The sequence below is a fragment of the Melopsittacus undulatus genome, chromosome 1 (assembly GCF_012275295.1).
Source record: "Melopsittacus undulatus isolate bMelUnd1 chromosome 1, bMelUnd1.mat.Z, whole genome shotgun sequence".
Lineage (NCBI taxonomy): Eukaryota > Metazoa > Chordata > Aves > Psittaciformes > Psittaculidae > Melopsittacus > Melopsittacus undulatus.
In genome coordinates this window covers 33,572,177-33,587,241 of record NC_047527.1, presented here as the reverse complement: position 1 = coordinate 33,587,241, position 15,065 = coordinate 33,572,177, and the positions used below count along the sequence as shown (strand labels likewise).

Below are 15,065 nucleotides of genomic sequence, written 5' to 3'. Positions count from 1 at the left end.
TTCTATAAAGCTTCCTAGAGAAAGTTAGTTGGAGTCCTACCTCAGCTACATAACTACAAGTTGGAATAACCCCCTTCTTTCACAACGTTTCTCTGGGTAAAACTGGAAGGTAAATCAGGTTATGGTCTCTGTACAGCTCGCCCTCAAATCACTGAAAACAGCAGTTTCAGCAGATTCTGGGCTGAGCCCTCATTTTATTTTGCAGTGTCTCTGGACTATTTTACACTTCATAACAAGAAAAACAATTCTTGCAATTCATCTACTTGAAAGACATTACCAACAGTCAGTCTTGAGCTTCTATGCAATATTGCAAAACAGAAATCCATGATGCAGGATGACCTGACAAGAAACTAGGTTAAACTGGTTCTACCTAGGAAAATGTTTCTTCCTCCTGGCAGCTTAAATGAAGAAGAGTCTTTTTCTTCTCTAAAGCAATTCATTCTTCTCTCATACTGTCAGTTAACTGCTAATGATATTTTGAATAAAAGAAAATCTTATCTCAGGAATTTTAGTCTTCAAACAGAAAAGTCTGCTGCCAAGCAGGAAAACTCAGCTGATTTTGCCACTGCACAAATACAAATAAAAGCAAAAGAGACTACAGATGGAAATGTAAAGCAACAGAAAAAGAAGCTATTACACTGTCTTTCATGCTATGAAACAAAACAAATTAATGACATCTATTTCTTAATCTACATTTATTTTCCTGATTCACATAAGAAACTGTGTCAGTGAATTCTCTTAAGTTGTTTAAATGTGATTTTTCCTGCTAATTCATATAGTACTGTACCTCACATGAGCTCTTTTGAGTGAAAGTGTTCTTATCTGGCTGTTGTTGGAGATGTAGCTGTTCTCAAGAGTTGAAGACAACTGTGTTTACAAAAGCCAGTTTCAAGAACGTGCACTACAAAGAAAGTTTTTGTATACTGATATATTATCAATACTGATGCAGCCACACACTGTCACAGTACTAATAAGTCATTGTAACCAAGCTTTTAATGTCATTTATAAAAAAATAGAGTTATTTACATTTGCAACATATTTGGTGGCATCCTCTTGTATTACAGCGTTTGAATCAGTGAAGAAATGTCACCAGAACTCATTTGAGGATAATCTTGTCAAAGATAAGCATGACAGTACAGGAAAAAAAGTTTAAGACATTGTGTTTTCTCGTTACTTTGCAGCAGCATACAAACTCACCCTTTAAACACATGCACGCTAGCCTTATGGCAAGCAGAATTCCCTTCTGGATTTAGACAAGGCAAGTCTGCCACATTTCTAGGGATAGTCCCACATTCATACATGTGGCACTTCAAGACATAACCAAAGGAATTATTTTAGTTCCAATGGACAGAATGTAGCCACTTAACACATTATTTAAGAAAACTCTTGTTAAAAGGACAAAAAAAATATAAAAGTATGACTATACTTGCTGCATAGTTGCAGTAAATCAGATCCATGAATAAAAAAGCCATCAAAATATATTATACATCTGAGTTTCAAAGCTACTTTAAAATACTGCTTTGCTTTAGAATACAAATAATACTGTTTGGGGTTAGTTTGTAGAGTTGCATTTTGGTCCATGCTGTTAATTCTATATTGCTATATTCCTCTTCCATTAGTTCAAGAGCCTCAGAACAACAGGTCCTCAGGCAGTGACAAGGATGATGAAGCCAAATCTCAGGCTTCAGCTGCTGCAGTCAGTTCATAAAAACTCTAATTTCAATCACTTCCCTTCTTTACTGCTTTAAATAAACTTCCCTCAGAACTCTAAGGGGAAAGAATGTCAGGGACACAGATTTAACACTGTTAGAGATGGGGGTTTGTCCCCATCTAATCTTGAGCCGATAAATCACAGCTCTTAAGAATATCCAGTCCATACAAAGGAAAAAAAAAAAAAAAGGATCATCAACAACAACAAAAAGAAAACAAATTTACTGTGACTATGCGGTAGTTCCACATAATCTGCTGGCAGTAGAAACTTCTTTGCTGTCAGAGTCAGGTCTTCCTGAAACCACAAATGGCCAAGTCTGTAAGCAAAAAAAAAAAAAAAAAAAAAAAAAGCAAGAGAAAAAGAAAAAGGTATTTCATATATTTCATATTTCATATTAAAAAGAAAGTTTATCCTGGTATGAAACTGGAGCTTTATTACTGATAGCTGTCTAACTCTGGTTCAGTTGCAAACACGTCATCATGTTTTAGTCCCTGTGGGAAGCACAGAGAGAGCTGAGTTCCTCTAACAATTTTTTTCATTACGTTTTTCATTGTAATTAAATGCTATGCAACAGGGCTGCCATGACCAGCAACAAATCGTTTTTACAAAAAATTCAACCATTCCCTTGCTTTGCAATTGTTTGCATCATTTTATAAACAAAAAGCACATAAAGTATCAAACCCCAAACACTGCACCACACAGGGAACCGTTTTATCCCCGTAGCAAGCATCAGGCACTAGTTCTGTACCGATGAACTGATGACGGCGTGCCTGTGCTCCAGGCCACCCCCCAGAGCATTACTGCTTTTTCGGACATTAAGCTTGCCTAATACCCGAAGAATGTATTTCTTTAGGGTCCCCTACGCTGGCTCCCCAGCACAGACACACCCGCCATCATCCTAAAACAAACCCGCCTCTCGGGTCTGGGGCAAGGTTACCGGGATCTGCGAAACGGTCAGGGCCGCCCCGAGGCTCCTTCCCTGGTGGACACGGCCCGGGGGAGCTGCCCCGGGGGGTGCCTTGCGGAGTGCTTCGGGGCCTCCCCCCTTAACCCAGCGGGGGCCCCTCGCCTCTCATTCCGAAGGCGCCGGAGCCGTGCCCGCCTGCGCGCCCCTCCGCATCGTACCAGGTTGACGGGGTGGACGTAGCCGTTCTCGTAGCGGTCCTCCTGCAGGAGCTGCCGGAGGTGGGCGATGTAGCTGGACGCCAGGCGCAGAGTGTCCAGCTTGGAGAGCTTGGTGTCGGGCGGCACCCAGGGCAGGCTCGTCTTCAGCCGGGAGAACGCCTTGCTCAGCACCCGCATCCGCGCCCGCTCCCGGGCGTTGGCCGCGTTGCGCTGGGACTGCTTCCCCTCGGGCGGCGGCCCCCGCGGCCCCGACACCACCTTCTTGCCCCCGGGACAGCCGCCCCTCGCCCGCTTCCTCTTGCAGCCGCTGCCAGCCGGCCCAGCCGCGCAGCTGCCCTCGCCATCCTCCTCCTCCTCGTCTTCCTCTTCCTCCTCCTCCTCCGCCGCCGAGGAGTTGTCCCCCGAGGGGTAGAGCTCGCCGCGGGTCTGGCGCTTGGCCGGCGGCGGGTAGTCCAGCTGCAGAGCCCTCAGGTCCATATCGGGTAGCTCGTCCGCCTCGCTCCCGGAGCCCGCGGACATCACCCCGGGAGGGAGGCAGGCGGGCCGGAGGGGGCGGAAGGCCGAGGCGCGCAGGGGAGTCGGCGCAGCGCCGGTGCCGGCAGGGAAGGGGGGTGAGGGGGGTGCGCGGAGGGGGATGCGCCCCTCGACAGCGCTATATATCTGGGTGTCCGCGGAGCGAACCATCTGCCGGGCGGAGCGGGGGAGTGGGGTCACAGAGGAGGGGTAGGACCCGGCGGATCCCCGAGCTGGGGGCGGTGCCTCCCTGCGCTGGCCCGCGAAGCCGAACCTGTATGGACGGGACGGGGATGTCTCCAGGTGTATGTGTGCTCTGGTGAATAAGGTCACCATGAGAATGAGAGCTTTCCCACCGCAACAGACCCCGCTGCTCTCCCTGGAGGGCGGAAAATACCAGAGGGGCTCATCCCGCGAGTGCTTTTACAGGGAGGAGGGCACCGCTCGCCCAGGCTAAGGCTGACCGCGGCCCCGGGCTCTGCCGACCCCTTCCCCTCTTGCCTTTCCTTCGGGTCGGGGGATTTTTCCACTGCACACAATCTCGCAGACGAGTGGTGCGGCAGGACAGGGCCAGGTCTTCAATACCCGCCCTGCTCCGAGCGGTGCCCGTGCCCCTCCGCCGGAGAGGGTAGAGACAAGAGGGGACGCGGCATCCCAGGGTGGGTGGTTGGTTTGTGGGGTGCAGTGCGAAAAATCATTGGAAACGCGCGGGCTGTTTTTTGATGGTGTAGAACTGGGGGAACCTACCGGCAGTAGCGAGTATCCGAAGGGTTCTCCTTTCTCAGAGCAATTAGTTAAAAGCCAGTTAATTGGGCTGCGTAGAGCTCTGTGTCACAAAACAAATAAAACAAGATAATTTTTTTAATGTATTTGCGAGTTGGTTTTCGTAACAAGTTCCGTACTACAGCTTTTATGGAGCTCAGGGGGAAGTGGGGTACCCAGCATCCACTGGAAATGTTGATATGCAGATTAATAGGGGATATCAACAAATAAACCGACAATTTGTGTTCCTTTCACCCCGAAAAGATCCATTCTTTCCGACATAAATGACTGCAGTCTGGTTCCTCGCTGGCCTTCACAGCCCTGCCTGGATACCGTTAAACAGGATAAAAACTGACTTCGCATTAAAGAACCTAATGACTACAGCAGGTGGAAAGAACTTTTCCCTCAGTTTTTGCTCCCTGTTTTTTTCCCTTCCATTTCTCAATCCCGGCCGACTGGAACCTTCCCGGCTGCTGCAGCACAACTTTCCTGGCACCGTCGGCCGCCTTTTCGCCCAGCGCTTTACTCTTCCTTCCCTGCCAATCCTGTGGTCTTACTGAGGACCACTTAACGCTGTGTAAACCTCGGCTTCACCCGCTGGGGCTACAACCACATCAGAGCCGGGTTTAACAGCGACCTTTCCAAGTGAAACTTGACATTTCTTGAACCACCGAAACAGGCAGCTGATCTTGCAACTGGATCTCTTGAACTTGGTTTGACACTGCGATGCTGTGGCTGGGTCCCGCAGGCTCTGCAGTGAAAGGGCAGCGAGCCGGCCTTCGGGCTTGCTTTGCCTCCCCAATTAGCTTGCATTATCCCTACAAGTACATATACATATATATATAAAGATACTGGAGGAGAAGAGATATAGGTTTACTTTTTCCACCCATCTGGGTTGTTTATACAGGTGCGGGCTGAACGCTTTCCCTGCTAAAGATTAATGGGAGAAAGTGCAGAATTTCTTTAAACAAAGAATAAAATGGTACCCAGTCTGAAAAGCCGCAATGGCAGATCTCACCTTTCGCGCCTACTTCTGCCTCGGTGAATTAAAGGTGACGCATAATGGATACTTCGCATCATTTAAGGAAAGGATTGGGGATGAAAGGGGCAGAAGGGAGTGAAATAAGCAAATTCCTAGGTCGTCTTTGCCTGCTTCTTAGTTGGTAAAGGAAATGGGAAGTGCAATGGAGTAAATCAGGATTGAGCCTCAGGGTTTACTTCGGATTTACACCCAATGAAAGTGAGCAGACCTGACTCCTCTTCGCATCCAGCAAATTGCTGTGCCCCTGACGAAGATATCATTTTCAGGACAAAGTCTTTGATGGGGCCAGGGCATTACATCATGCTTCCATTTGTCAAGACTTTTATCCTTTTTGTTCTCTGTGTGCCGAGTAGGGAGAATATCCCTGGTATACCCGGGCAGCATTTTACGCCCGTTATCATGTGCGGCGCCTTTTCCGTTTCCCTGTTAAAGGGTAAACCCCAGATGTGATCCATGCCCGGACTTCAACAGCAGCATCCTCCCTGGTTTCAGGGTCCGCCCCTGGGCCCTGTGTGCGGTGCTGGTGCAGCAAAACCCGGCATGCGTGTGAGGGGAAGGAGCAGGAGCTAAACCAGCTCCTGCCTGGGAAGGAGCTGCAGAGAGGGCCTGCCCCAGGGAGCTCTGCCTCGGCCACAGCTGTTGGCCCTGGGGCGACAAAAAGCAGTTTCTCTTTGCTGAGAGGAGATCCCCGCTTTGCGGATGCGCACTTGTAGGGAGCGTTTTCCCTCACGCTTTTCCAGAAGGCATTGTCGTAAATAAATGTAACCAATCAACCAAAGCATAGAGTATTCCGTCCAAACCAGAGTTCTTCATCTCTGCAGAGGATGAGGGTGTTTCGTGCAGCGTCTGGGGACCGGGGAGGGACTGCGCGGCGCCGGGCCGGGGGGAGAGCAGATACCCAACAGGTATCTGGGGTGAGGCAGAGGGGTAGAACCCTTTGATTTTCTTCTTGAAGCTTAAGAATAAATTATAGCAAAAAGAAAAAAAATACCCAGAGGCCAAGTCTGTAAAATGCAGGTTATCTCCGAGGGTAGGAGGGGGAACTATTAAAAGCCCCATGTCCTTCTCATTCTGGGGTGTTGGCAGTGACAAAGCAGGATGGAGGAGGGAGATGATGTGTTCTTCACAAAGTGCTTTAAATAAGGCTTTCCTATGGCATTTGTCCTTTCCTCGAACTCGGCAGCGTTACTGAGTCACTTCGCTCCTACCTAAAAGCGCACTTAACACTTCTGGGGAAAGACCTCAGTGTAACAAGGGCGGGTTGATCAATTTTATTCGTTTTGTCGCAGTGGTAAGTAAGGCAGGATGTCTGGAGGAGGGGAGGACAGCGTCTGGCAAACGTCTCAGTCTTGATTTCTCCATGAGCCCCTACATCACACAGGCAAGCTGAGTGAAAGGCTGGTAGGGCTTCTGCCACGACAGGGATGGATGCTCGTCACTGCTGGTCCGGTAGCAAAAGCAGGTGGATGAATTATAACCTTTGCTCTAGGTGGTTAAATGCCACCTAGAACAAATGCGCCTTTGCATGGCTCTGTACCTCCGGTAAAGGCACCTGGTGAAGGGAGAAGTGTACCGTGTCCCTCATTCTTCCCTCCTAATCCTGCCTGCGTATACAGCCCGTACCAGGATCGCTGCTCGCTGCAGCCCGTGCCGCGTTGCCCTGTCATTTAACCAGAGGTCTGGCCGAGGGCGAGGCACCGCTAAAGGATTCCCTTTCTTGTTATCACTTCCCAAGGTGGCAGCGCCGTGGTACCCGTGTCCCGGTCCCCCGGCAGCCTGAGGATGCTCCGTGTGAGCTCCCCGGGGTCTTAGGAAGAGGGGTCCTGAAAGCATCGCGGTGAGTGCAGGAACAGCCAGCCGGAGCGGTTATTGGAAATGACTGTGTATGTTTCTGGGGGGCGGGCTTCTCAAAAAAGTGTCTTTCCACCATGTAAGAAAATTAGAAAATACTCAGTGGGTCAAGCCATGTCAAATAGAGCAAACAAGAGACAAATGAACCCGCGGAAGGAAAAAAAAGTTTTAAAAAAGTGCTTAATAGGATTTAGTTTGCTTAGTGAGCGCGAAGGCACTAAGCCCCTGTCAAGGGACACACGCTCAGTGGTTCAGTTGGATATGGACTTCAGCCAGGGGTTAAAACCCGCCTCTGCCCCGGCCGACACCAGCTCGCTGGCCAGAGCTGCCCCGCTTCGCTCCCCGTGAGGGGACCGGGCGCTCTCCCGGTGTGGTCCCGGCAGCGCTCTCCCTGGTGTGGGGGGAGGCAGGACTTGAGCGACCGTAGGCCAGGCGGAGGCAGCTCTGGGATCCGCGAGGAGAAGGCACCCTCTCCGGCAGCGGGGCTGGCTGTATCCCTAGGAGGGATGGGGCGGAGGGTTTTGTGCTCCTCCCCCAGCGACTTTGTGCGTGAGCGGGGTCATGCTTGTAAAATACAACAACAACAATAATAATAATAATAATAATAATGATAATATTCCCAAACGCACAGGTTTGTCCTTCGAGCCGCTAATTTCTAGAAAAGGGATCCTGTCCCGCAGCGCAGGGAAAGAACATCTTCCCGGAGGAAAGAAATCGGTCCCTGTTATTTACTCTTTTCCCCACATTTCCAGGGCAATAACAGCGAGACATTATCAGCTGTTAAGGTTCGCTGCTTTCCCGGAGTTTGTCCAGCAGAGAGTTTTATTCAGGTATTCCCAACTTTCAGCAGGGTTTCCCCTGTGGAATAGCCAGGCAAACTCTCTAAATACCTCCTGGCGCCAGAAGAAAGTTCTCATGTAATGGATACCTGCTGGTGTGAGAACACGGATTCTGCTCACTTTGTCAATCAGCCGTGGGTGGGTGTGCGTGTGTGTTTGAGGAGAGGGAGATGGGGATTTCTTTTAATTAAAAAATAGAAGTATTTTTCACTAATTCTATTGTTTTCTAATGATGTCTGGAGATGTGCTCTTGGAGTAAAAGGATCAGAATTAATTGTGCTGTTTAAAGCACAGTTTATTTCTTCCCTTGGATCCAATTAGCTGGAATAACAAGCAAACATCAGGCAAAAGGAAATACTATGTTAGTCTCCTTGTGTTTCACTCTGAGAGGGAAGACCACCAGAGCAAGACGGAAGAGATGGGGAGAGATAACACCACTGCAGCACTTCATTATACTTGAACGCTCCAGCACACTCACTGGCTTTGGCTGGGATACAGCAGAGCAGACGGAGGAGTGCGGCTTCCCCAGGAACTGCTAGTAAAGTCAGTGGGGGCTCTCGGACGGGGACAAAGCCAGTGAGACAGCTTCGTGGTCAGGAGGAAAACACTGCCCAGGGTTGTCCAGAGTAAAAAAATACCCCGGTGTTCTGGCATCTTGTCGCCAGCGGTATTGAGGGAAGGCTGGAAAGGGCACACTGTACATGCAGGCTGCAGTCCCAGCAAACTCATACTCAATTATCTGGTGAAATTATTCCTCATTTTTTCTTGGGAAAAAAATTTTCTATGGAAGGCAGCATCTTGCAACACCTTACTTCAACTGTGATCAGGCTTCCAACATTCAGGCCGTGTTGGGATAGGTACTCTTTCTCATAAAAGACAGCATCACTATGGCTGTGCCCTGTTCCTCTGCTGAATATTGTTTATCTGAGCATAAAATCAACTTTTCCAGCTATTTGAAGTGGTGGGCCTATAATGCATCTGAGTTTTAAATTCATAAAATTGCAAATGGCCACATCCCCCACTATTGGGCTAATTCTGGATTTGAGACATGGTTCCAACAATGATTTTAAGGTGTAATAGACGTGTTTTGTTTTGTTTCTCTAGAATTCAATCTTGACATATATAGGTAGGTCTGTATATAAAAGGAAGATCTTACAGAGTTAGGTTAAGAATTCAGCTATAATAACACCAGTTTCCCCACTTTCTGAATGCTTGTTTCCATATGCTGCATAATATTAAACCAGAAATTTTGTTCTTTTCACAGTACTTCTAAAAAGTGCTCCTACATCTGAAAACACTTCATAACTGTAGTAGTGCTTTAAAGTTTAAGTAGCTAAAATGTTCCAGAGTCTACCAGGCTGCTTCCTGTCACGATATTACAATATTCTCTTTGCAGATACTTCTAGATGACTGAAGTTGAATTCTTTTGCAGTTTATTTTGTGGTCTGTCTTCCATTTTATTTTATGATTGTGGCCATGTTCATGTACATGGCTTTTTTTAATTGTTATTATTATTTATTTCTTAGGACAAAGAATAAAACCTGAAAAAGAGAATGAATATTGGAGCCATACATTGCAAACAGCAGTCAAACAGCTTTTGTAGATGTAGCCATCTTATGCACAACTCAAATGGTGAACATTTAGAGAGGTTTCTTTCTGTCATTCGTGTATCTAGGAACAAATCTCATTATAAGTAAAATCTATTCAGACTTCACATAATTTATAAGAGACAAACCCAGATGATTTAATCCTGCAGAACATCTCTATTAACAGAATATTAAATCTTAAACCAATGACTAGAGATCTGGCGATCTCTTTCTGCTTTCTGGAGACCTTTAAACTTTGCCTTTTTTCTGTGTTAGTTCTTTGTTCATGGTGGCACAGGTGAGGTCAGATTTTGTCCCCTACCTCTCTTTACTTTACCATTCGAATTATATTAATACCTAGTTATTTAGAACAAGCCAGCCAGCAGTTAGAAAATAAAATGCATCTGGATTTATCTACAATTTATTAGATGAAATGGTCATTCTGTCAATACCAGCGTTCTGCAAGGATGAACCTGTGATATAAAAGGAAACCTGTACACCTCATACAAGAGATTTTTTAGAATTATTACTTAAAATTAAACAGAAGAAATTGGAGGCATTCTTTGTAGTTTGAATAGATACTTGCAAAAAAAATTATAAAAGTGCTGATCAAGTTAATCAGCTAACATTAAAAATTACATAGCCATCAACTTTAACTGAGCATAACTTTAACATTCACAGTGTCTGGACTTTTGGTTAGAATTAAAAAACCTTCATGGCAAATAAGTAGAATTGCATTTGGCATAAATCTCAGGAAAAAAAAAAAAAAAAAGAGTGCTTGACTAAAGACCTCTTGATGCAACTAAAAATATACAGTAATGAATTCCACAGTCCATCTGAGAGTGACACTACCTCAGTCCTCTCTCAAGGATGTTATTCAATGTGAAACCTGGGTTTAAGGACATTTATGAACTCTCTCACAGGTGTACTTAGCATAATTTAGATAGCAGTATATAAAGCACTATGTATCAAATAACACGTGTCTTTGGAAACAAGCAGAGCCTGAGATACCAGTAAGTAAGTTTCTCTTAATTAATTTTATCATTCTTTCACTGGAAAAAAAAAAAAAAAAGAGGACAAAGATTACTTTACAAAGCACCCAGGGCCTTTACAAAAGTAGTTTTGTCCACTTTTAGATAGAATTGGATCTTCATAGTAGCTACTACAAAAATCCGTTAAATTCTGATTACTGCATTTCTACTATCTGTTTAACTGACCATTTCTGATAAAGTTTATCAGGGACCAATAGAATGGTTTTCAGGCCTTGTTATCCAGTCTTGTGTGCACTTGCAGTAGGGTACTGCATGGCATGTGTTAAGACTTAATTGTTGATTTGTTCACCCTAACTTTAAAAGTGCAAGTGCAACCTGCTCATAATTGGTAGTTAAAGGAAATCACATTTGCAGTTGACTTATCTTGACAATTATTCCTTGCAGTTCTCTTTTACCTCTTTCTTAGGCTGTGATTGCACCTCGAGGCAGCTCGTTTGACATTGCGTTGCTCATGAGAGGTCAGTATCCTATGCTGCTATAATGTATTGAATGCTAAAAAGAGTAAGCTGCTGTTTTGGTTTCATGAATCAGAATCTTTGTTTTACAGGGTCAAATGAAGAACACTGCCTTAGACACTGCCAGTACTCTGTAGCAAGGTGACAAGGGTCAGGATAATGATAATGTGATTGACAAGGCAGAAGTTAGTGTGACCCACTCAACTGGAAATAATGCTTCTAGCAAAGTGTTATGATTGCTTTGGGAAGTATTAATTTTTGTTGGTCTTTGTACAAGTAGACTGAAGGCATATATCTATTCTATTCAAAAAAAGCAATGAAGCAGTCAGAGATTGAACTGACTGGTTGTATAGGAGGAAGTGTAGCTGATGTATCTATTCGAGTATGATGCTCTACTCATTTGTATGTTCATTGCCCCAGATTTCCAAGTAAAGCCAGCAACATAACACTTCCCTTACAATTAAATTAGAAGACCTTTTCAAGAAATTACTCTCACACTAGAGGAATTGCAAGTTTTATATGTTTATCTTTATTTTCTTAAAGCCTCTGAAACTCCTGAACATACAAACCTTTCAGCAGACAATCCTAATATCATCTGATCCAAATTAAGAGTTATCTGATCATTTTCTGGTTCAATCTAATACCAATGAAGAGACAACATTTTTTTTTTGTCCCTGGCCCAGTCCAAGGTTTAGAAATCTCAGGGATCTGAGGTTTCACATACACTCACCACCAAGTCTAACAACTTAATAACAGCTTTAACTGCATGTGGAGATAAATCAAAGAAGATGAGAAGATTATTTAATTTATATTACATCAATGTAAGGTTTAGTTTTGTTTTGTTTTTGTTTTTTTTTTTTTTAATTTTGATACAGAGGTATTCAAACCAAACCCACATGCAAACAAGCTTTGAATAGAAGACAGGAATTAGGTCTGTTAAACATTTTCTTTCTGTTTCTTCAAATTATGGCATGCTATCTAACCAAGCTGGCTTCTTGGCAAGTTTACTTTTACAATGTTTGTTGTAAGGTCTCTAAAGCAAAATGATTAAGGTAGTTTGGACCAGTGATAAACACATTAATTTTCCCAGTGTTGGCTGAATAAGGAAGAGTGAACTGGTGAGCTGACACACTTCCCCACAGAATCAAGAAGACTTAGAATAGCAAAGCATTTCAAACATGGAATTTATGTAACCTTGAAGCAGGGAAATCATATTTCTTGATATAGCCATTTTCTGAATGTCTTCTTTATCAAGTTTATTCAGCCTAGGAGCAAGGTGTTTATTGTTCTTGGAGAAATTCCATGGTTGCTTAATGAGCAAGAGTCAAAGGTAAAAGCAAAGGCAAGAGCAAAGGCAAAGTGCTTCTGTCTTTGAGAATGCTCCTATGATAATGTGCTTATTTCTATCAGCTTATAAAAGGCTCTGAAAGCAGAGAGAACTGCCTAAAAATATAACTTAGTGCTTTGGCTGGAGCTGTTCTGATCTTACTGCTGTGCATTCTGCTTTTGTGAGTGCTTGATGTATAGATCCAGTATAAAAAAAAGAGCTTCATTATTTGGCTGCTCTTTGTAAAAATGAAAGAAAGTCTAAGGTGACAGATGAGTAGCTTCAGGTCTAAGGGGAGCTGGTGGGGTATGGATACAGCAGATAGTTGATTGCTGTACTTGGAGGAATGATCACCAGGTTCAGTGAGTTCATCATATGGGTAATAAAAAAACTACAGGTGCATGTAATCAGTCCTTCAAGCACTGAATATTTCTGTGAATTAAAAAGGTGCTTTTAAAAAACCTGTGACATTAATATCTGGTAAAAAAAATTGGCTTCTGCATTCCAGCCAAGCAGAAAGTAACATCAGACCAACTAACAGACCTTTGAAGAAGTAGCAATTATATTCAGGGTTGTTATTTATCATATCATGGAAAGACAAACTACTCAATTTGCTTACCTTAAAGAGCATGTCAGGAGGCAATAAGAAGGCTATAGGTATGGTTTCTCCTGACTTCAGAAAGAAAAGCTTCACAGGAGCACCCTGTGAAAGGTTCATCCTAACCAGAGACTGGACTTACAGAGCAAATGCTGCAGAGATTTATGTGGATTGTTATTAGTGTTTGGAAATCTCACAATATTACTAAATATATATAGTGACAGGAACAGAAAAAAAAATTGGATGGATTATGTTGTAGATTGGAATAAATATATTGATTGTATATTAATGTTCATCAATGCTTGCATCCTCAATGTAAGTAGAAACATTGAAAGGCAGGTCCTAACATAATTTACAATGCTTTTGGAGAAACAGATTGTTTTTATCAAACCTACCTGAAGGATTTATCATATCTAAGGTTCAGCTGGTGCCAAAATAAGATGCAGGTGAAGATAGATGATGACCACAATAGTCAGTTCTCAAGCATCCCTGCAATTCCTTCTGTGGGGAAGTAGTCAGTTGTGGTAATGATGGGTAAGTTTTCCACTGCAGAAATAAACATTAAAATCAGAAGGGATATTTCACTTCAAGAATATGTAAATAACTTTGGTTTTATGCTACACTAAAAAAAAAAAAATAAAATAGTTGCCATCTGTCTGGAGCAAGTCCAACTGAAGTGAGAAAAATAAGGTCATGTCCAAGATCCACAAGGCTAATCCTTTACATGATTTTGTGTACATCACCATGGTTTTAGGATGATAGGATAATTCAAGAGGACATGTTCTGCCATGTTTTACCTCAATATTAGCACTTATGTGAGATACATAGCTAGTACCTCTGTACTTAGCTATGTGTAGCTTTTGAGATGTAGATAAATTAGCATAAACTTTTTTAGGGTATAGTTCTTCTCAACTAATTTCAGTCATCTCAAGGTTTGTTATCACAACTCAGCTAGTTAGGAATGAGTGGCAAGAGTTATAGTTTATAGGTCAAAGCATCACCTCTTGAATTCGTTACATGAAATGTCAAAGTGTGGGAGGCATTCATGAGGCAGCATACTGAAATACTGCACTGACATCCATTTGTTTCTCTGTGTTCTTTAATAAGATGTTAAAGTTTAGGCACATTAAGGCAGAAACAAAGATCATGCCTGAACAGAAAAAGAAGTGTGATTAGAAAGATATTTGGTTTTGGAAGAACTTTGCCTTTCAGCAAAGGCAAAGATTGGTGAGAAACTAGGCTTTGTACCAGAAACCTTTATGGCCTGTCCTTTGTGTCTCTAGAACTGTCTCTAGAACTGTGTCTCTAGAACTGTCATGAACAGCAAAATTGGAGTAGAGCATGCTATGCAATATACATATATATATATGTGTGGGTAAAATTACGTTTCTTTCAGTTCCTCTCTTCATCCTTGCCATGCTGAATAATTGCATCTGAGCAAAAGGATATTGACTGCCATTTTCAAGTAGCCATAGTATTTATCTTCATTCATAATATCTTTTTTAAGATAAATTCAGGAAGGATAAAGTAATCAGTAATAGGATAACACACTCTGCTTCACCACCCCTGCCTCCTCCCAGTCTTGCTTTGTAAGCATATCAAAATGAATTTAAGGAGAAAGAGCAATTATATTGAGTCCTAAGGTCCATTCAATCCTTAGTCTTAGTGGCTAAAAGTGTCTAAAAAAGCCTAAGAATATGTCAAGAATATGATGAAATTCCTCAGAAATCTCTCTCAACTACCAATAATTTGTTTCAGTAATTTTCTGAGCCAGAAATTTAGTTTTTAAATGTAATAGACCGGGATAGATTTTTCTTCTATGAGTCAGCTTTGGAACCCATGTACACTTTTACCATCCCAGTATTCTGCTGCCTAATTAAATACATACTGTGACAAATCACTTTCATTAATTTAAGAGCAGAGTAAAGGTGAATTAAGAAGCTTATAGGAGACTCAGGCTGCTGCAAAACACACTAAATTATATGTGCAGACTGTGTTGTCTGCACTGTATGTATGCAGTAAATCCTCTGTGCCATATTTCCTTTGAATGTGAATTCCAGTCTGGTGGGATTGGTGTGGTGGGTTTGTCACATCCAGCTCTGGACAGAAGACATACTGACAGCTGAAGACTCAATATCTTCATTTAAACTGTGATCTGGGACCAAAGTCATAGAATCATATAATCATTTAGGTTGGAAAATACA

At 43.4% G+C, this 15,065-nt stretch overlaps 1 protein-coding gene across 1 annotated transcript; it reads right to left on the bottom strand.

The window, feature by feature from the left end:
• Nucleotides 1-1,940: 1,940 nt before the first annotated feature.
• Nucleotides 1,941-3,355, bottom strand: MSC (musculin). The gene is made up of 2 exons (XM_034066859.1): nt 2,837-3,355; nt 1,941-2,027 (listed from the first exon to the last, which is right to left on the bottom strand). The coding sequence occupies exons 1-2, from the start codon at nt 3,353-3,355 to the stop codon at nt 1,941-1,943; spliced, it is 606 nt and encodes a 201-aa protein (XP_033922750.1).
• Between the last annotated feature and the right edge of the window lie 11,710 nt (nt 3,356-15,065).